The sequence below is a fragment of the Corylus avellana genome, chromosome ca5 (assembly GCF_901000735.1).
Source record: "Corylus avellana chromosome ca5, CavTom2PMs-1.0".
Classification (NCBI taxonomy): domain Eukaryota; kingdom Viridiplantae; phylum Streptophyta; class Magnoliopsida; order Fagales; family Betulaceae; genus Corylus; species Corylus avellana.
Window position 1 is genome coordinate 27,622,184 of NC_081545.1, and position 21,064 is coordinate 27,643,247.

Here is a 21,064-nt window from a genome sequence, read left to right on the forward strand (position 1 = left end):
ATAGTGTAGTTCCTGCACTGGAATAGAAAACAAGCCTGACTGAGTGAAGTTGTGTAGGCAAACACTACCGTTCTTCTCCAAATTAACGCACGCACGGTCTAAAAACGCAAAAAATAAATTGAAACGCCAAGCACGGTTGCCTCCCACGGCTGCACACCGCCACGCTCCCAACTTCGCAGCAGGTCACCTGAGAAAACAACACCCACCGCACCACCGGAACAGCACTTCAACACCGCACCACTCAACCACCGGAGTAGCGCCGCTCAACCACCGCACACGACGACGGTGATCCACACACGGAGCTCTCACTAGTCAGAGTAACCGATTCACCCAACCACCGTGAGAACGAACGCTCTGCAAAGGTAAATCGCCCACCCCACCGAATCTCTTCTACTCTGCACATTGAACCCACTCAACAACGAACGCTCTCTACACTACACTGATTTTATAGAGCAAGAATAATCCTAACCTAGTAGGGAAAGGACTTATTATTGTAATAGCTTAATAACGAAAATTAATTTGAAGGTTCCTATCATCTGATTCCGTTCTGAAATTTCAGTGCAGTGTCAGGTGGTGTAATCTTTTAGTATGTGTTTGTTTGGCTGAGCGGTTTTTATGTGTTTGATTTGTCCCCTAAGCTTAACCGGCATAAGCTCTCCTTCATTCCCTTCCCATGACCGCCTATTTTGCACGCTCTCTAATTTGGCTTCACATCTTTCTCGTTCATAGCACAGAAAACAGGTATTTGAGAGAGATAGCAAACACAGCCAATGAACAAGACCACAGACTCGTGGGAAATCCTTCACATCCCAGACAAGCCTCCAACGCCGCCTGACCAACAACCCACCGGTTAGTTTATCAAATCCCTACACAATTTGGGAGAACTTTCAAAAATGTTTTCCGATGTTTTGATTTGTTTTTGTCTTTTTGGTTATTTTGTGATGTACAGTGAATGTTTTTGCTTCAGTTATTGAGCCAAAGCTCACCAACACTTTGGTAAGGTTGGCTTCGATTTCCTACTTTTTCATTTAAATTTTATTTCTAATTTGAACTTTAGTTGTTATTTCCTTGGAAGTTTAAATCAAATGAAACAAAATCTTTCTTTTTGTTGTTCTCATCTGAATTTGGTGTTTGTACTCTAAATGTTACATGTATATGGACAACATGCGTGCAGCCATGCACATATAGGCGTAGGATTGGTATAATATAATTGTACATTATTTCAAATTAAAATTTGTCTATTTTTAGGCGTTTAAATCAGATAGCGCCACTGGAGGCTCTCCGCCATGTGAAGCGTGTGCAGAAGAAATATCTTGAAGGAGGTATGCATGCACAATCTAGTCTTATGTGTGCGATGCACACCCAGGATTCTCACGTTATATGGTGTATCTCCAACACATTTCCTATAACATATTCAGAATTTAACAGTGACTTCAAATTCTTTGATAGGGAAAACTCAGTTATCAGTGATCTTATGTCTGGCATGTGAAAATGACAATCAGTTGGACAGTATGCCGCATGGTGTACAGGAGCTGGTCAATTTCTACCAGTTGAGTCCTTTTATTACAAAAGTGGGTCTTCCTTTTGTTTTATCAATACATATTTTAATGCTTGTTTAAAAGTGTTTTCAAGCATTCGGTGATGACTTTAAAATCGCTTAGCAATTATGTTTGATCAAAGGCCTTATTTTTGTTGGGAAATGTTTTACATCAGAACAAACAGAATCTTAGTTATAATTCAATGTGATATTCCATAGCCTTGTGTTGTTATTGAAATACGGGGTTTTACTTAGGCCACTATCAAGCTAATTATGGTTATCGAAACTATTTTTTTTTTTTTGTATATTCAAATATGGAAAAATAAGCTGAAAACTGGTGATACATTTTTTTTGTTCTCTCAAGTGAAAACTATGGTCATCTTTCATCGAAATTAAAATTTCTTGTTGTCTATTTTTTTTTTTTTTTATCTTGCATGTTCTGCTGTAGCACTAAGGGTCTAGCTAAGAATGATATGTTTTACTCTTGAATTTATTCTCTTAGGTTTGCAAATTTGATGCATTATCAAAGGAAGAGTGGGAAGAACAATGCAAGCTTTGGCCAACATCATATCATCCACCAACTTAGTAAGCTCTTTGCCATCAGTTTAAACTCATTGGTGTTTCTTATATCATAACTGTCTCTTCATGGTTTTCTTTGTCAATTCTAATTAATTTACATGTAGTAAGGCTTTTAGTTTTTCAAACATGAGCAGGAGGATTGATGTTTAGGGGTCTTACAGATGAAAATGATAAGTCATCCTTCGTTGTAGGAAGAAAAAAAAAAGTAATCACATATTTATTACGTTCACTAGTGATTGATTTATTTGCTTAAAGGAAATGAATAATTGTTTTGCCAACTATGACTCATGATATCCAGGCAGAATGGGAATATACACCCCTGTATGACTGAAGAACCTTCCAGGTTTACACATCCTTGAATCTATATGGAATATTGATTCTTTTTTTTTTGATAGTCTCTTGATTTTGTAAAAAACAAATATGGCTGCAAACAAGCTGAGCCGAGCGAAGCTGAATGCCTTGCTCTTTGAGCTCTGCTTGGTCAAATTAAGAGAGCTTGAGCTCAGCTTGGTGATATTAAAGCTCCATCCAGGTATTTTTTCATGATTTTTAAAGTCAAGATTTTGTTAGACACCGGTTAAATACGTAAGACAAACCGATATTTTGTCTTGTTTGCTTATATTTCCTATCATTCAACGATATTCCAAAATCATGAACCTTTACGTTCCACTCAAAATCTCTCTTACACGACTGGGTTCTCAAGCCTTAATGCTGGACTGAAGCTGTTCAGGATAGGGCTTGTATCCAAACAAGCACCAAGACTCTGGTTCTACTCATTTATATTTACAATTAAATTGGGTTGAACACTAGCTGAATTTTTTTTTTGATTTCGGGAAACCTCTCCAAGGCAGAGCCCTTCGGACCCACCCTTATAGAGTAAACCCCGGTCCCGTGCACTGCACCCTCGGAAGTTTTCCTATACGGAACTGGTTAAATCGCTGGCTTTTTCACTAGGGAGTGTGGCCCCAAGGGATTGTTTGCACCCATGAGGTGTTAAACCTTTGACCTTGAACGAAGCAACACCTTAAGACCAAAGCCTCCACCAGTTGGGCCAACCACTTGGGGTTGAACAGTAGCTGAATGTGGGTACCTGGTGAGTGATTTGGCTCATTTGCAGCCTTAGATTTTAATTAGCTCTTCCACTTTCAATGATTCTACTACATTGGCTAGGCTGATTTTTGTTATGAGGGGAAGATATTGTGTTGCATCGTATTTGTTGCAATATACTTGGGGGCATCGTATTTGTTGCAATATACTTGGGGGGGGTCACACTGGAGAGGAATAGAAGAATTTTGTCTTATGGGTGTTTCAAACTAGATTAGTTAACATGCTTCTAAATGACATATTAAGAAATTTCTATTGTTAGCATTGTATAGCAATGGTGTCGGTTCAAATTGTCGGGAAAAATCAAAATTAGTCCTTTAGTTTTTCTTGTGATTGCAATTTAGTCATTGTGTTTCCAATTTCAACAATTAGATCCTTAAGTTTTACTCTAGTTTCAAATAGTTCCCTCCATCAACCTACCATCCAATGGATTGATAGCATGCCATGTCAAATCACCAAGTCGAATACATGTAGCTTGTGTCTGACAAATTATGTGTCAATTGTTGTTCTCTCTCTCTTTTTTTCTTTTTTTTTCTCTCTCTTGTATACTTTCCGTGTACTTGAGTTGCGCCTTTTGTACTTTTAATGAATTTCCTTTACATACATAAAAAAAAAAAAAAAAAAAAAAAAAAAAGGTGGCGTTTGTGGCTCCCCTCACAGCTACACAGGGTTAGGCGCCACTCATAGTTGCCACCTTTTTTATTTTAATATTTTATTCGGGGTAGATTCATAATTCAAGGTAAATTTTCCATGTGGAATTTACAGCTGGCACTTGACGTGTGTGGTCATTGACTTAGTCGTCTGATGTAGCACACTGTTAATTAATTAGATGACAGGTTGACAAAATGACCTATTTGAAATTGGATAAAATCTAAGGACCTAATTGTCAAAATTAAAACCCAAGGACCAAATTTAAATTTCAAGAAAATCTAGGGACTGGTTTTGATTTTTCCCCAACTTGTATTTGAACGTCAACTTGATAATGTATTTTTTCTTTTCCTGGTAGGGAACTTGATGAGATGGTTGAATATTTTTTTGCTAGTTTCATTATCTGGTGTGGGCATCCATCATCATTTTTATCTTCTTTTGGGGTATAATCTTAGGATGTATTTGTCAAAACAATTCTTTGTCTCATACCATCGTTACTTACTCGTGCTATTTGTTATTTTCTTTAAATTACAGCAATATTGATGGCATCACTGGATTTGGCCAAGAGGACTCGCAATCCGTTTTCAGCTTCATGAAATTTGCTGTTGAGTTGGCAAAATCTGATCATGGTTTGGTAAAATTACTTTCCTTTTCCTAAACGAGCTGTGTCTTTGGGATGATGCAACTTTACTAGAATGGGTTTCTCAACTGGGGCCCATTCCCATCAGTGGAGTAATCTACCTACCTGATCAAGCTCTTGTGTTCATGGAACTCAAGTTAAAGAATAGTTGAACCAGTGTATAATAATTTGTTTGACTTGGGACTTTTTTTGTGAGTTAATCTAGAATAGGAGTGTAATGCTTACTTCTTTGTCAGCTGAGAAGCAAAATGTCTTCACATTATAAGACTTAGAAAATCTCAACTTCCTGGAGTGGTGCTAGGCTAGCGACTCTGGGTTACATGTAAATATGTGTATGTGCATAAAGAATTTATAAATATGTAAGATGGTATTATATCATACAATAAAATAGATAACATAAATTGGACTCGGGTTGGGTTGCCCGGGGTTTCAACCTATCTCTCACTCAATAAATCTTGTTTAGTGGTTTGAAACATGCACATTATGGATCTTGGAGGTTACCCAAAGGTGATTTTTCCAAATTGAGCATTCTTTCCCAGCTAGAACGAGAGACGCACACTTAGTGTGGTAAGTCTAGTCTAAAGTTGGCAGTGTATGTGAAGATGTACAATACCTGTTGTTTATCCCAGTCAGTCTTTGCAGTGTATGGTATTATGCGAACTCATTCAGGATATTTGGCAGTGAAGCTTTGATGTTATTTGAAGTTCATATTGAAGCACACATGTTTAGCATGTTTGGCTATTACACTTGTGAGGCTATGACCAATTCTTTTCTTTACCTGCATATTCCCTTCTGCTTTGCAGGTAGTGAATGCTGCAGTGATTGTGGATCCTTCAGTTAAGCAAGTAATTGCTAGTGCATGTGATGAAAGTTGCTGTTGGAATACTCCCACAAACAAAACCAGCATTCGACCTTGCTCCTTGAAACAGCCAGAAGCTTGTATTTCCCATCCTGATTCCAATATAGTAGTAACCCATGACAGTTTACTTCCAAATGGTTCCACCACTAAACTTGAACAATTATGTACTGGTGTTTCTTGTTTATACCCTTGGCAGTGGTCTGAAAAACAACCACATACACCAAATTCTTGTTATTGGCACCCTTTACGACATGCTGCACTTGTAGCCATTGAATCCTCTGCAGCTAGAGACAGGCAACTTTTCTCTGGTTTGGGAGACTTTGAAGATAAATCTTCTGAGTTGGATCATATGCAGTCTTCTTTCACAAGCTCTCCAGCTAAAAGACAAAAAATCAATCTTAACAATGTGAGTTACTTTTCTCTCTCCTTGGACTGGAGAACATTGTAATGGGCAATTTTGGGATCCGTTGAATAAGGCTGATGCATATGAAAACATTTACAGAGTGCGGTTAGTAGTAGTTGCTGCCCTCTATACTATAATACATATTCATGTTGGGTTCAAAAAGATCTGTAGTCTTTTGAATCCTTTTTTAAACAAAAGGAAATATTTTCAACTACGTTGAGTTCAAATGGTACTGTGCTTTTGTAATTTTTTGAAAACAAAGAGAAAACTCTTTACTAAACAATTGATGCTTTCTAATCAGGTATTTCATCTCCTGATTGAATTGTGCAGTTTTCTAAAAGGTTCTGCAATACCCATGCATTTATAAGACATCTATACCATTTCAGTATCAGGGCTATTATTGTTAGAACTGTATTATTTGCTTTGACATAAATATGTAGCATCTAAACAGTTCATTGGGTACATGCACATACGGTAAAACCATGGAAACGGAACTTCTGAGGCAGTATATATATATATATATATATATATATATATATATATATAATGAATATATTGTTTAAAGTTTCTCTTATAAAAGATTATATATTGTTGGAAGGTATATGTCAGCATTTTTTTATGACATTCCAGGTTGAGGATGATGAGAAACTGGATACTCTTACTGAAGGGCATCATTGTATATCAGCCAGACCTTATCTATGTACTGGGTATGACATCTACCTTGTTTGGGAGCCATGTACAATGTAAGTTTGTCAGACAGAACAAACCTTTTATCTTATTTTAGACTTTTGATATATATATATATATATATATATATATAGTAATTGACAAATTTTATTAAAAGCATAAAGCGCCTCTAAGTACACAAGAAGTATACAAAAGGAAATACCTAACTAAAAAGATCAAAAAACACCCCAATACATCAAGGCAGGTTCCACCAGCTGAGCAAACTAGCCATCTCAACCCAAAGAAGCCTTCTAACCCTATCAGAATTACAGCCAAGGTAAAACCCCACCCACTCGCCTAACTTTGCCCCCGCCCTTTTATATTTTCTCACGGGATAAGCTATCTTTTTGTAGCTTTTATTACTTTAAACTGAACAAAGGCCAGTGTGCTTTGGTCTAAAGGCAAAATGGGGCTAGGAAATGAAGTTGGGATTGTGATTTGCCTGAATTGTTGGTTGTTTTTATCAAGTATCAGCTGGTTGGATATAAATTCATGGGGAGTTCCTGTACCAACTTGTCGGTATCTTTTGTTGGTAAAAGAAATACCCATCCCTACTACTTGTGCTGTATATTCATGATGTTAGAGCTGGCTAGCACAAGGTTGCAAGTGAGTTGAGCTGCTTCTGAGTCGTTCAGGATTTGGTCAGTTTGTTCATTTAGTAAAGGAGCCAAGCTGGGGCACAAGCTCAGGGTCACTAAACAAGCTGAGCTTGAGCCACATCAAAATCTGCTTGTGGGCTTGTGCACCTCATGTGGTGGTTTAACACTTGTGGTTAGATGTTCTCTGAGACGTTCATTCTTGTTCCTCCTAACTAGTATCTGATCTAAGAATTGCTTATTATATGTGAATTTGCATGACAAGTGTGTTGGAGAGTTAACTCGTAAAATTTCAGGGATTGATTCAGCTCAAGGGAAGCTCGGTTTTTGGGTGACCCTTGGGTTTAATCATGGTCGTATGGCTGCTGAAACAGATTTAGTTTTGGCTTCCCTAGAAATAATTTCCTCAGAATTTTAAAATAGGAAAGGAAAAAAGAGTTAATAATCTAATCTCACGGTACTATTAGTAAAATATGTTATACATAATGTTCCCTAGACCCTATAGAAAAGTGGTGGAAAGAATATACCCCAAAATCTTTGAAAGATGACTCTATTTAAATTGACACAGGACAATATGTTATTGAAAGGTCTCCAACGAAAGTTCTAGCTGCAATGATTATTTTTCAATCAAGCAGAGCTTTTCTATCTTTTTATGTTTTCCTCGAGATTTTTTTTTTTTTTTCTTCGTAATGGTATATAATTTTCTGATATCTTGCCTCTTATTTCTGTTTTTAGGTGTGCAATGGCACTTGTTCATCAACGAATTAGGCGCATATTTTATGCTTTCCCAAATCTCAATGCTGGTGCCTTGGGCAGTGTTTACAGATTACAGGGAGAGAAAAGCTTAAATCATCGCTTTGCTGTTTTCAGAGTCTTGTTGCCTGAAGAAGTGCTAGATGTGAAACTTTAACCAAACTTTAACGGTTGTCAATTCTTGAGTAGGTGCGGCTCCTGAAAATGCTAGGGATGCATCAACTGATCAACATTTCCCCATATATGACATTCATGCAATGAGATTAATGTGATTTTTCACTTGTTTACCTTTTCTTATTTCCTTATGGTAAATTCACCCAAATCTTGGTCCTCTTGGCAATGAGGCCAAAAAGAGAAAAGTGCTGTTGGGAGTGGTTTCTTGGTGGTTTGGGGGTTGGCCAAACCATCCCTAAAAATATTAGGGTGGTTCAGGGGTGTTAGGGTGGTTCAGGCACCCCTGAACCACCCAAAGTGTGGATGGTTCGACCCCCATTCAATGTCCTAGCTGTTGCATGGGATTGCAATTAGGGGTGGGCACGGGTCGGTTCGGGGCGGATTTCTGCAGTTTTCCTACCCGAACCCGCACCCTGCGGGTTGGAAAATTTCAACCCGAGTGTCTGGCACAAGGAACAAAATCCGCGCGGGTCGGGGTAGATCGGGGCGGGTTGTGCGGGTTTCTTTCTTCTTCTCTTTCTTCTCCTCCATTTTCATTTCTTCTGCAGATTTATCATCTATTTTCCTTCTAAACAAACAACCCAATAATCAGAAGTTGCTAAACCCCGAGATCTCTTGGATCCCCATTCATGAAAGAGTTCTAGAGAAGAAAAAAACCTGGATCGGCGGAGGTTGAGCGGCGGCGCAGATGAGAGAAGAGTCGTACGAGGGAGAGGAAGAGAGACGAGAGAGAGGGAGAGAGGCGAGACAGCAGAGAGAGAGAGAGGCGAGACTGAGAGGAAGAGAGGAGAAGGGGGAAAAAAAAAAAAGTGGAAAGGGGGAGGCGGCTGGAGAAAGGTAGGGTTTTTATTTTTTAAGTTTATTTGATTAATGCGGGGCGGGTCGGGGCGGGTCGGGTATCCGGGGGAAAATTTTGTTATAACCCGTAACCCGCCCCGCCCCGCCCGGGTTTGGGAAAAAACCACCCGTACCAGCGAAAAATGACTTAAAATCCGGCTTTTTCGGGGCGGATCGGGGCGGGGCGGATCGGTTTTGCGGGTTGGGCGGGTTTTTGCCCACCCCTAACTATAATGTAAATTGTCACTTGACAATTTACATGACACTTATCATGTTTATAAATTGATGTAACACTTCATATAACTTTTTTTTTTTTTTTTCTTTTTCTATTCATACGAGAGAAACAAGAAAAAGGGAAGAACAAACAAAAAACACAAATCACAAAGGAGGATCTTTGCAGATTGTCACGTGACAATTTACATGGCACTTACCACGTTTAAAAATTGACACGACACTTCACATAACACATTTTTTTCTATTCATATGAGGGAAACAGGAAAAAGAGAAGAACAAACAAAAAACACAAATTACAAATGAGGGTCTTTGTCACTCCTAAGTCTAAGAGAAGAAAGAAAACGAGAATTATTGGGAATGCTTCCAAACACTGAGTGAGAAGCGGTTCATTTAGCAACCGAGTGTGCCCGAGAGTTGACACATCTAAAGACCTTAGAAGCGGTCCAAAATGAAATAAAAGAGAGCTGATGATGACAGCCACTAATGATTGGAGCACATAGCCAATCTGTGAAAAGATAACCTTGGTTGAGAGCTAGAATGGTGAGGAGCGAGTCACCTTCAAACAAGATAGAAGAGCAGCCATAAGACAAAACCAGTCAAATGCTAAGTAGGGTTGTAGAAGCTTCACCAAAAAAGACATCCCAAGGTGGCAGCCTAAGAGTACTGCAGGTTGCCATAATCCAACCCTCATGATTGCTAAGAACAACAAATGCCACACTAAAGCAAGAACGAACAGCAACATCAAAGTTAACTTTGAAAGAACCAAAAGGAGGGGGGCTCAGGTTGTCGGCTGATCGAGAGGACTCCTCCTTCCATGCCTTCATGTGATTTTGGAAGGAGAGGTAAGTGTCATGTAATAATAGTATCACTTCACATAACACTTCGTAATAATTTGTGTGACATTTATTTTTATAAAATATAAATTAACACATAGATTTATTAAAAAAAAAATTGAAATAAAAGTTTGACCCCTAAAATTGTCCTTACGTGGTATACATTCCTTCTGGATGTGACTTCTTTCCCTAACAAAAAAATGCTGGATCTCAGCATGACACGTTGCCCTGGTTACCGACCTAGACGGTCAAATCTCAGTCAAAAACGGAATCATTGAGCTTAATTAAATTGTATGGATCACGTAGACTGCATTTTCAATTTTCTAGAAATAGACCATTTCTTTCATTAACACGTTGCCAATACGAGTCGTGCAAGAAACCTACACATTTGTAAACTTCTAGGAAATGTAATAACCAATTATAAAAATACACGTATTTAAAGTTGCTTAAACAGCCCTTGTCGACATTTATGTTGTGGAATGACCCAAACCCTATATTTATAGGACATGGTTTTTTTTTTTCGGCCTCAATTTATAAAACTGTCATATATTTTTTTAAAAGCTGATTGTTATATATTTGAAAAAAAAATATGTAAATTCAGTTGATGTGATTTATTTGATTTGCAATTAATTTCTTATAATTTCAAAATGAATTCTGAAATTTTTGAGTTGTCTTAACAAATTTTGATAATATGACATGTCATAACTAATCAAATTATGGCATGTGTTTTATCTAAATTAGGGTGCGTTTGAGATTGAGATTTGTAAGAATAATCTGTGTTTTTAAAAGATATCGTAAAATGTAAGGTGTTTGGCATTGCGATTTAACAAGCACTTAATTTAAAATAAGAAAAAAATATGTGATTTCAATAAGCAGACTAAGGGGTGCTTATTTGAAAAAGTACGAATTTAAACCAAAATCATGAATTCGCATAACAAATATTTAATAAAAAAGTATTTTTTAACATGTTTTACCAAACGCCTTTACGATTTTAAAAAGTAGAGATTTTATAAAAATTATTCTTAAAATCGCACTTATTGAAACCGCAATCCCAAACGAACTTCAATAGATTGAATTAGAATCGCACTTATTAGTGTTATAGTAATGGAATATATTAAGTCGGTGGACGGAATTTGACTCTAGCGATTAAATTGCTTTTTTGGTATATCTCAATGAGCTCCTTTAATACCACATGAATTGAAGCTAATTGTAAATCAGGTAATTAAATCATAGGGATTGATATTGAATTATATATATATTTGAGCACATATTTTTCAAATAATTTTATTAAAAATATAGATTGAATTAGAAAAAATTTCTTGAAACTAATTTGAAGGAAAATGAGTACATATCTAAAAGAGAAATGCTAGGTGTTCTCTTAGTGTCATTTCAACTGTGATGTGACTTTTAAAATCACCGATAGATTAAAAGTCAATAATGATAATATCAAATTCAACGATAATTTTAAAAGCCACATCACAGTTAAAAAATATAAAAAAAAAATACTAAAAAAACACCTAATATTTCCGTATCTAAAACTTCAATTATATTGGCGAGAAACATGTTGAATGGAATTGGACAAATCGTTGTCTTGCCACCATCCAATGACCAATGTATCCAGACATCAACAGGCACGTTTGGTGGGACAAAAGAGCTTTCAATTCTTGGGGCTCACACGTGAGAATTTCCGATTAAATTTTAGCTTCAAATTGACTGTGATGATTTTGATTGAAGTACAGGTCAAAATCTAATATCCTTTTAAAAAAATCTAAGTGTTTTTTTTTTTTTTTCTTCTTAGCTTTTTTTCTGTCAAGATAGGATTGAATTCATAGCTATCCAATCCATACTGGATTGAATTTTGATTGAGGTGAAGGTCAAAATCCAATAGCCTTTTCCCCTCTAGGCTCTTCTAAACAATTCTTCATAATAACATCAAAGTGATCTAAGGTTTTTTATTTTTGCTTTTTGGCTTTTTTCTGTCAAGATAGGATTGAATTTTGATTGAAGTTAAGGTTAAAATCCAATATCTTTATCATTTCTTCTAAACAATTTTGCCTAATTTAACAAAATAAATTATGGGTTTTTTTTTTTTTTTTTTTGTGCTTTTTAGCTTTTTCAGTCAAGATATGATTGGAGCTATAGTTATCCAATCCATACTGAATTGAATAATACCCAAACTTATTATTATTATTTTTTTTTTTAATTCACCCAAGCTTATTAATTAAGAAAATGCTGACATACTAATAACCTAGACGATCCTGCAAGTTATGTTAATTGATATTTTAAGCCCTAAATATTCCACCTGTGTAATAATAACTTGGACCAATTATTTTAAATTGAATGGCCTAGGTTTTGTCATGTTATTTAAAAAACTTACAAATCCTCTCTTTACGGTTACGGTTGCTACTCCCACCAACCTCACCGCCACGCTATCACTTGGGGACATAACCACGTACTACCCCCCGTAAGCTCCAATTCGTTCCATATAATTTTTTTAAAAAAATATATATAAATTATTTCAAAATTAACTTTTTATCTCCCCTCCCCAACCCCAATTTTTTTTTTTTTTTTAGCTCTCCCAAACCTAAAATTATAATTCCACCCCTATCACAACTAATAGTATCACCACCATCACCACTATTGATAATTTGAAAGTGGTCTTCCACCCCCTTTGCCATAATATTGGTCTTTGAGGTGGTCCAAACAACCATTATAAAATGAATGATTTATTTTAGAGTTATTGTACAAGATACAATATCTAGAATATTGCACTAAAAAAAAAAAAAAACATCAATCAAAGGATAATGAATGTTTTAAGTGGTAACACATGGCTTGTTTCCAAGAGATCTGAAGCTGACATCTGACAAGCCCTTTAGAAATTATCATACTCAGGTAAGTTTTAGCCACTTTATAATTGATATGTGTACGTTATGTGAAGCAGATCAAAACCAAGTGGCTCAAATGCTCCAAATTCCAATAATGCTAGTAATGTCAACAAAATTTGTTCCTAAAATTAATACCTCTCTAATTGTTGTCCTTGATTTTCTTAGCGGACGATATTATATCAATACCTTTAATCTAAACCGTTAAAAAAATTGTCATATCATTATAAAAATGCCCATTACTGTCTCTCTTTGCTCTTCGCCCGCTCCCACCACCATTAAGCTGCTATCTATAATAATGTCTTTTGTGTTGTTCCATCACATAGAGCGGCCAAACCACCCTCGCGTTTTAAGGTCCATCATGCTGTTTCTTAAATTTAAGACCATCTAATTGTTGTCCTAGATTTTCTCATAGGACAATGTTCTGCCCTACCCAAGGACAAGTGTCCCAACTGCAGGAAATGGCATGGCCAAAATCAATATGTAATACAAATGAGGGACCATGGCTAGGTGGATTAGGTGGCCAACCGCTCACCATAAAATCTAAAGCAACAGTACCCGCCAGAATTCGAATCAACTTATTTATTTTCTATTGCATAAACACAAATTAGTAGACGTAATTATCAGATAATCTCTTTAAGTCTTATCCAATTAAAGTTCTAAGTGAAAATAACATAACTTTAATATAATGAAATATCTTTGCTTTTATTTCAATTTTCTATTTGGGAGAGAAAGAGAGAGAGAGAGATTTGCAGTTGAAGAACAAGGTTGCTCTCTCAGCTTTGCTTGCTTAAGAAACAATAGCCAGAGGGAAGTTAGGCCAACGGTTAACTTCCCTCCAAACCCTCTGATTCCCTTGGAATCAAAGCAAAGCTTTTTGCAGTTGCTTCTTGGTCACCATCTGATACACCCAACTTCACCTTCCTGACACACTCTTCACAACCATCTTACTCTGCCCAATCCCTCTATAAACTGTTGAATTCCAAGAACTTTTGTTCATACTTGAGGTCCATCTAAGGATGCCCATAAGAGATTCTGACATTTTTGGTGGCAAAAGCGACCAGCTGCAGCAGGCCCAGTTGAGTTCTTTAGCTGGGGTGCTTGAATTTTTCAATGTATTGAGCTGTGGGCTTTCTGGGATTTTTGGTTTCTGAATTTCGGGTTTTGGCTTGCTGCTGCCCCACCCAACGGGTACTTTTTTCATGTTTGCTTCTTTGAGCTCTCTCATGAATGGTGTGACGCTCTGAATTATAGGCTTTCAACCAAAACCAACTGCTCAGCCACTTTCTTCGTGACTCAACCGCTGGAATTCCGATTTCTGTTAAATTCACACAACAAATAGTCATTGTCATTGCTTGGCATCTCGTTCTGCTATATCTCTGTTAGAATATATTCTGTTATTCTGAATATATTCTAACAATCTCCAAATGAACACCCGGTACTTTTTTCCGCCGGACTCCTTGTGCAGTTCCGTCGGCGCGGTTTCATTTTCGTCAAATCCTCCGGCAAGGGAAGATGGTGGGGCTGTTGGCAGCCGACACAGGCCTTCTCGTGCTCTCCCTTCTTCTTTCTGGGCAAAGATGGCGATGAGGATCTCTAGAGCGAGGTGGTTCACCTTCTTAAGAAGAGTTTTCCACTACCAAAATGGATCAAGATCTGATCTTGGCTCCAATCCTTTCAATTCAAGCACTTGGATGTTGCTGGAGTTTACAGCTTTGGTTGTTCAAATAAGCTTCACAACATTTACTCTAGCCATTTCCAAGAGGGAGAGGCCTGTTTGGCCTATGAGAATCTGGATTGTTGGTTATGATATTGGGTGTGTGCTTAGTCTGCTCCTACTCTATGGCCGCTACCGGCATCGTCATCTGACTCAAGGAGATGGTTTAAGCCTTCCCGATTTGGAACAGCAGAGGGGCAGCGAAGAATCCAGGTATATCTTCAACTCCTATCCTATCAATCACTTTTATCCTAAACAATCATTAGTAATTCCCATGGTGACAGCTTTTCTGTCGGAAATCACTATTAGAATTTTTGGAGCTAGCGACGAAAATATCATGCAAATTTTAGGGGTTACAATTTGTGTAGGGGTGTTTGATTTGGGCCATAATGAGACATGAGTATCAGATTCTATAAGTTAATTTTAATCCGATCAATTTAATTAAACGTGTTAGACTTCTCAATTATAACCCGCTAATTTTGTATTAGATTTATATAGGGTTCGCGAGTCATGTTAAAAAAATTTCAGCCCTAAATGTTAGGTGTTGGGTTCGGGTTCGGGTCATGTCGAGACATGTACATAGGACTATATAGATTAACCATAGCTTGACCCATTTAATTAAATAGGCTAGACTCTCCAACCCTAATTCCCTAACTTTGACTTTGAGTTGAGTTTGTATTTGGTTTGCGAATTGTGTAAAAAATTATGAGCCCTAATAAATGTTGGGATTAAATTTGAGTTGGACAGAAAAGCGTTCTAAAAAAGTAAGAAAATCATATAATAGTAAGAAATTATGCAAACAGCTTAGTAGTTATGAATCTTATATATCTGGCTAAATACTAAATTCTAAAAATGATTACTGTAATTCAGATAGTGTGGTTACGAAGACATTGTATTGGCGTTTGTTGAGTTCTGCATCGATTATGTTGTAGGGCCATCTGGGTTATACAAATGATTAGGAAGAGCCCAAGCTCGAGCCCTTAATGAGAGGACTTCAATGGGGCTCACTTGTTTAAGCAAATGTTCAAGCAATTCTTTTTTAGATAGATGAACCTCATCGGAACTCTTTTCTTGTTGGCTGCAATTTAGTAATCAATTGCAGGGATGTTGGTCCACTGCGCAAATATAACCAACACATCTTTGGATTGTAACAAGTAATATAAGAGTATAACCTGATAGTACCATATGGTTTGAGCATATTGTGTCCTTGTGAGAGATTTGAGTGATGGATGTTGTACTACAAGATTTATGAGAACATCAAATATGTCAAGTAACTTAGACAACCTTTAAATTCTAAGTATGATGGTATTTATCCAAAAAGAAGAAAAAAAGTATGATGGAAGCAATGCATAAATGATGAAAATCATAATGAAATCATTATAAGCTGCTTGCTTTTACTGTTTTAATGCACATAAACAAGTGTTCATTGATTTAATGTAAATGGTGGGTACAGGATCTCACATTTGATGAACAAATGCCGGACTTCACTTGAGCTGTTCTTTGCAATATGGTTTGTGATGGGCAATGTTTGGGTTTTCGACTCTCGCTTTGGGTCCTTCCCTCGAGCCCCAAAACTTCACGTGCTCTGCATCTCCCTGCTGGCTTGGAATGCCATCTGCTACTCCTTTCCATTCCTACTGTTTTTGCTGCTATGCTGTTGTGTGCCACTGATTAGCAGCCTCGTCGGATACAACATGAACATGGGATCAACTGATAAGGGTGCATCTGAAGATCAAATTTCCCAGCTTCCCAGTTGGAGATATAAAGAAGTCGACACCAAGTTAGAGCTTGGCAATGATACTGTCTGCAATCCCAACTTAACAAACGAAGATCCAGTAAGTCAAATTTTAACTTGCAGATAGCTAATCTTGCCTAATAATAGATAGATTAGTAGAGATTAGTAGAGATTAGTAGATTGTGATGACGTAGTAGTAAAATCAGTTTTTACTACTACTTCATTTCAGTCTTATAGCAATTTACTAACTAGCATTTTTCAACTGTTTAATTGGCCTTGCACAAATGAATCTTAATAAAAACTCAATGCCTCTTCTCAATGCTTAATTCAACAAGTAGATGCCAAGTGAAAAAGATGATATTCTGTTAAAGTTTATCTGATCAGGTTGTTCTGTTTTCTTGTGGTGGGATTGACAGGAATGCTGTATTTGCCTAGCTAAATATAAGGACAAGGAAGAATTGAGACAGTTGCCCTGTTCCCATGTGTTTCACCTCAAGTGCGTGGATCAATGGCTCCAAATTATATCTTCATGCCCTCTTTGTAAACAAGAACTAGAGAGGTAGAAAGCAAGATAATCACTTAGAAGCTGAAGTTTTTATTGGTCTTTCTTTTCATTGTTATTTTTTTTTTTTTTCAAATTTTCTCACTTTAATTTGGTGTGATTTATATGTATTAACATGGTTACTCGAGTGAGTATTGCTTGTACAGTGGAGGTCACCAGTAACCATGAATATACTGAAGTCTACTGTCTTTGAGTATACACAGCAGGATAATGATGTTGGACTCCTTGCTTCCTAAAGGTAGCGGAGTCTATTACCCTAGCTACCAGGATACATCAACACTTGTATATGATTTTTGATTTTCATTAAAATGTGAAATACATGCACTAAATAATGATTGAGTGCTTATTCTATATATAAATTTATGCTCTCTTACACAATGTTCTTCATTTTGTGCACACTTAGATACAGCATCTTTGCCAAATTTTATTGGAGCATAGTGAGTGTAAAATACCTCCCCAAACCCACCCTTTCTAAAGTAGAAGTGGCAATTCATATTTGTATGTCGAGTTCAGATCGTATCGAGACATAAGTATAAGACTATATAGATTAACCTTAACACAACCCACCAATTACATGTTAGGTTCGTGGATCGTGTCAAAATTTATCAATTACGAGTTATGTAAAAAATTGTCAGTCCTACTCTCAAGAATAAATAATTCTGTTAAGAAAGGGAACTTAGATAATTCAAAGCAGGAATGAATATTTTGTTAAAGATAGCCATGTCCTCTGACTCAATTCTCAGCACCACCTACAAAGTCAATGTCTGTTAAAATGGGACCTTGTGACTTAACATGACTAATTAATCTACTCTGCTCTACAGAAAACTCAAGGTATCATCGTTTTCTTTGCTTTGGCTTCAATTCTATTCTTTTCTCTTCGGAGCTGGTCAAATATATATATATTTAAACAATTGTTTGCACTAATGATGGAAAAAATGGTTGTTAGGTGGATTTTGTTAGCACCTAATTCTACATGAGTATGCGTGTTCTGAGTGCAGTGTGTAAAGGCAACTGCATTTTCAACACATTTGACTTTTTAAGTTGCTGGCTGAGGTTATGTTTCACGTTCATCTCACCAACCCTAGTAGGCTAGTTGTACAAGTAGTGTGATGGTAATAGTAATGAAAAATGTTAGACCTCCATTCTCTTTACAACTCTTTAAGAATTTGTTTACATGTGTTAGTATGTGATTGGACAATGTTAATTTTTTTTTAAATGTCTGATGATGCTCTAATCACGTTCTAACGCATGTCAGTATGCTTGTAAAAGATTTATAAATGGGTTGTAGATCTAGCATTACCCAATAGCACAAATGGTGATAATTATAATCTAGATATGATCGACAGGAAATCACAAGTTCCCAACTGTAAGATCTTGAAAATTGTGATATATCATCTCTATGAGGGTATTAATCTCATGGAGAGACAACTTGTTAAGGGAGAAGTTACTAATTAAAACTCACCACCATTGCATCATTTAATAGATGTAATGATGTTTAACACATACAATCCCTAAAAGGGTTGTGTCCGTTCATGGTGAACAAACATCTCCCACGAAAAAATCTATCACCATGAGAGGTTATGATACGTGAGAATGCCCGCTATTATAGCTTTAAGGTAGAGTTTTCAATATTACCAATAGTTTTGACTTGAAACATTACTTTCATAATGTTTTTGTAAAATCTGTCTTTAGAACTAGTATTAAGAAAAAAAATTGCAGGTCTTGATCTGACCTGATCAAATTATTCTGATTTCTCTAGGATATTCATACTAGAGAAATTGTTGATATAACAAATACTCAAAAAGATTTGTTGTTTGCTTACTGACTTCATATAGAAATTTCTAGCAAATTTCTAGGATACTCTAATGTTTACTTCTAGCCAAAATATAGGGTAGTTGTTAGTGTGTATCACAGTTTGGTAAGAATAGAAATTTCTATCAAATTTGGTTGGGAGAATTTTCTCTAACCTAATTTATAAATGAATAATGTTATTTAATCAAGACGGCTATGCAATTAAGATGACATAGTAGTGAAAATCAGTCATTAATTTTTTTTTTTAACAAGTGCTAATCTAATGGTTACTTTTGACTTCCACATCATCAAATTGTATAACAGTTATATAAGAGTTTATTAAAAATCATTACTGTTTGTAAATTTTTTTCCACATATCCCTTGGTATGTGAGGATCGAGAAGCATATAATTTTTTGATTGAATTGAATAATGTTATTTAATAAACTTTTATTCAATTATCTTATAATTAAATAATGTGACAGTAAAAATTAAGTTTTTAATTGTAGTAGGTAATGTTTCTAAATTGGACTTTGCACGTATAGTCCTTCAACTCCAAGGCTTCCATCTATAGAAATACACCATTGCAGGTCATTTTTATTTATGCTCTATTGCCAAATTTTTGACAAATCTCGAGTCAAACTCATTTGGTGCAGTAGTAGGATGCCACGTGTATGGCCGTCGGTGACAGCCCGTCACCCGTTACAAAAGCACGGAATTAAAGCGGCTGTTCATCGTAATATCTTGGGTGTCGTTTAAGTTAGAAATAATGTTACGAGTCTATCTTATGTCTCTCTTGAGTCCCTTAAAAAATGATGTTGCTATTAAAATTATCATTAGGCTTATGATTGATCATTATTAAATTTTAATCGAATGATAATTTTAATAGCCACATTATTCTTAGAAGAAAAAAAAAAAAAAAAAAAACTTTTAGAATTACTCAATTAGGAAGGAAAGTCGAGGTTAACTGTTAAGCGTTGACTTGAGCCAGTTGGCGAGAAAAACGAGTGCTTCCCTCTCAAGAATAGTACTAGGACGGTTAATTCGTGTCCTCTATCGCACGACGGGATTTAGATTACTAAACGACCTCAAACAGAGATGAAAATAACAATCATGCCCCTGCTTCCCTCGGGTAAGAGGACATGAAGGTGAATTGAAGAATTTTTTTTTTTCTGGTATTTTTTGGTTTCCCATTATAGAATGTGGCAAGTTTGCAAATTTAGACCAAATTGAAGGCCACTCTCACGGTTGCTCGTACAAGTCGCCAACTACTACCAGCTGATTCGACACAAGCGGCGAGTATAAAAAGAGCTGCAACAAAATCTCCGCCACCACTTGAACAATACGGACCCTTCTCACTTTCACCTGCGCTCTCTCGCTCGCTCTCTCTGTGTGCGTTTGTTTGTTTGTGAAGAAAGAAAGAATGGGCGAGATAAGGTCGAAATTCTTGGAGGTTTACTCGGTGTTGAAAGCGGAGCTCCTCCATGACCCGGCTTTCGAATTCACCGACGATTCTCGCCAATGGGTCGAGCGGGTAAATCTCCATTTCTCTCTCTCTAATGTTTCACACGCACATAAACGTACACGTTGTGCATTTTATTTTGTATATTCGTGGTGTGTGATTGCCGATTGGATGCTTTGATTTGAGGCTATTGGGTTTGAGTGTTGGTGGTGTTTTGTTTCGGTTTGGTATGTAAATATGTGACCTTGGGACACAAATTATGTCTATTCTGTGTGATTTTGATGCCTTGGGATAAAGCTTTATTTCTTCAAGAAAAGAAAAGTTCGATTTTTGTCACTTGTTTTGCGAGTTCTCATTTGATTGTTTGTTCGTTTACTCAACCGAGCTCATGGTTGTAGTACTAGGTGTTTGTTGGCCTTAGATCTCTGAAATTTTAGTGGAAAGGAATTATAAATTTGGTGAAGTTAATATTTATTAAAGAATACGTGGGTATTGGATAGTTCGCTAAATTAGGTGGGGTTTTTCAGCCGGGTGTATAAAATATAGTAATGTTATGGGTTGTCCTTAGTGGTCCGAGAACTTGGTGTTATGGGTCAAAGAAGAAAACAGAGGAGGATTGTGCAACTACTAAGAATCTAAGATGAGAACTTTAATTGTATATTAAGCATGATACAGAAAAAGAACCATGGATTCGAGACGGATAATTAGCGCGGTAGATGGCATGAAGTTGCAAGATTCAATGAACTTGAAGCTCATTTATTCTTGGGGATAAATTAATGGAACTACATTTTGTGCAACTACTACTTCCCCGTTCTAAACATTGATTGTTTGTACCAAATATGGTTTCTTTTGACACCTAATATGACAACAAGCTGTTCTCTGGAGATTTTTCTTTTGCCATGCTTGGAAACCAATAACTTTAATAATGGTGGAACAGGATGGCCTTTGTGTAGTCTATTATAGTTGCATGGATGCAAGAGCAATCTTTCTTGTA

The 21,064-nt window shown here is 36.6% G+C and overlaps 2 protein-coding genes across 4 annotated transcripts; both read left to right on the plus strand.

Annotated features, from left to right (window-relative positions):
* Positions 1–104: 104 nt before the first annotated feature.
* Positions 105–8,124, plus strand: LOC132183303 (tRNA-specific adenosine deaminase TAD3). Of its 3 annotated transcripts, none has more exons than XM_059596708.1 (10): positions 105–362; positions 730–849; positions 950–1,001; positions 1,249–1,322; positions 1,450–1,571; positions 2,040–2,122; positions 4,403–4,502; positions 5,312–5,773; positions 6,401–6,513; positions 7,828–8,124. In XM_059596708.1, exons 2-10 carry the CDS (start codon positions 771–773, stop codon positions 8,000–8,002), a joined length of 1,260 nt encoding a protein of 419 aa, XP_059452691.1. In that variant the 5' UTR covers positions 105–362; positions 730–770; the 3' UTR covers positions 8,003–8,124. The 3 variants fall into 3 exon arrangements, with proteins under 3 accessions (XP_059452691.1, XP_059452692.1, XP_059452693.1); XM_059596709.1 differs by having other exon boundaries at positions 735–849; XM_059596710.1 differs by lacking the exon at positions 105–362 and having other exon boundaries at positions 759–849; positions 950–996.
* Positions 8,125–13,516: 5,392 nt separating this feature from the next.
* On the plus strand, positions 13,517–17,165 carry LOC132182874 (E3 ubiquitin-protein ligase At4g11680-like). Its single transcript, XM_059596230.1, has 3 exons — positions 13,517–14,735; positions 15,976–16,357; positions 16,674–17,165. Exons 1-3 carry the CDS (start codon positions 14,233–14,235, stop codon positions 16,818–16,820), a joined length of 1,032 nt encoding a protein of 343 aa, XP_059452213.1. The 5' UTR covers positions 13,517–14,232; the 3' UTR covers positions 16,821–17,165.
* Positions 17,166–21,064: the final 3,899 nt, after the last annotated feature.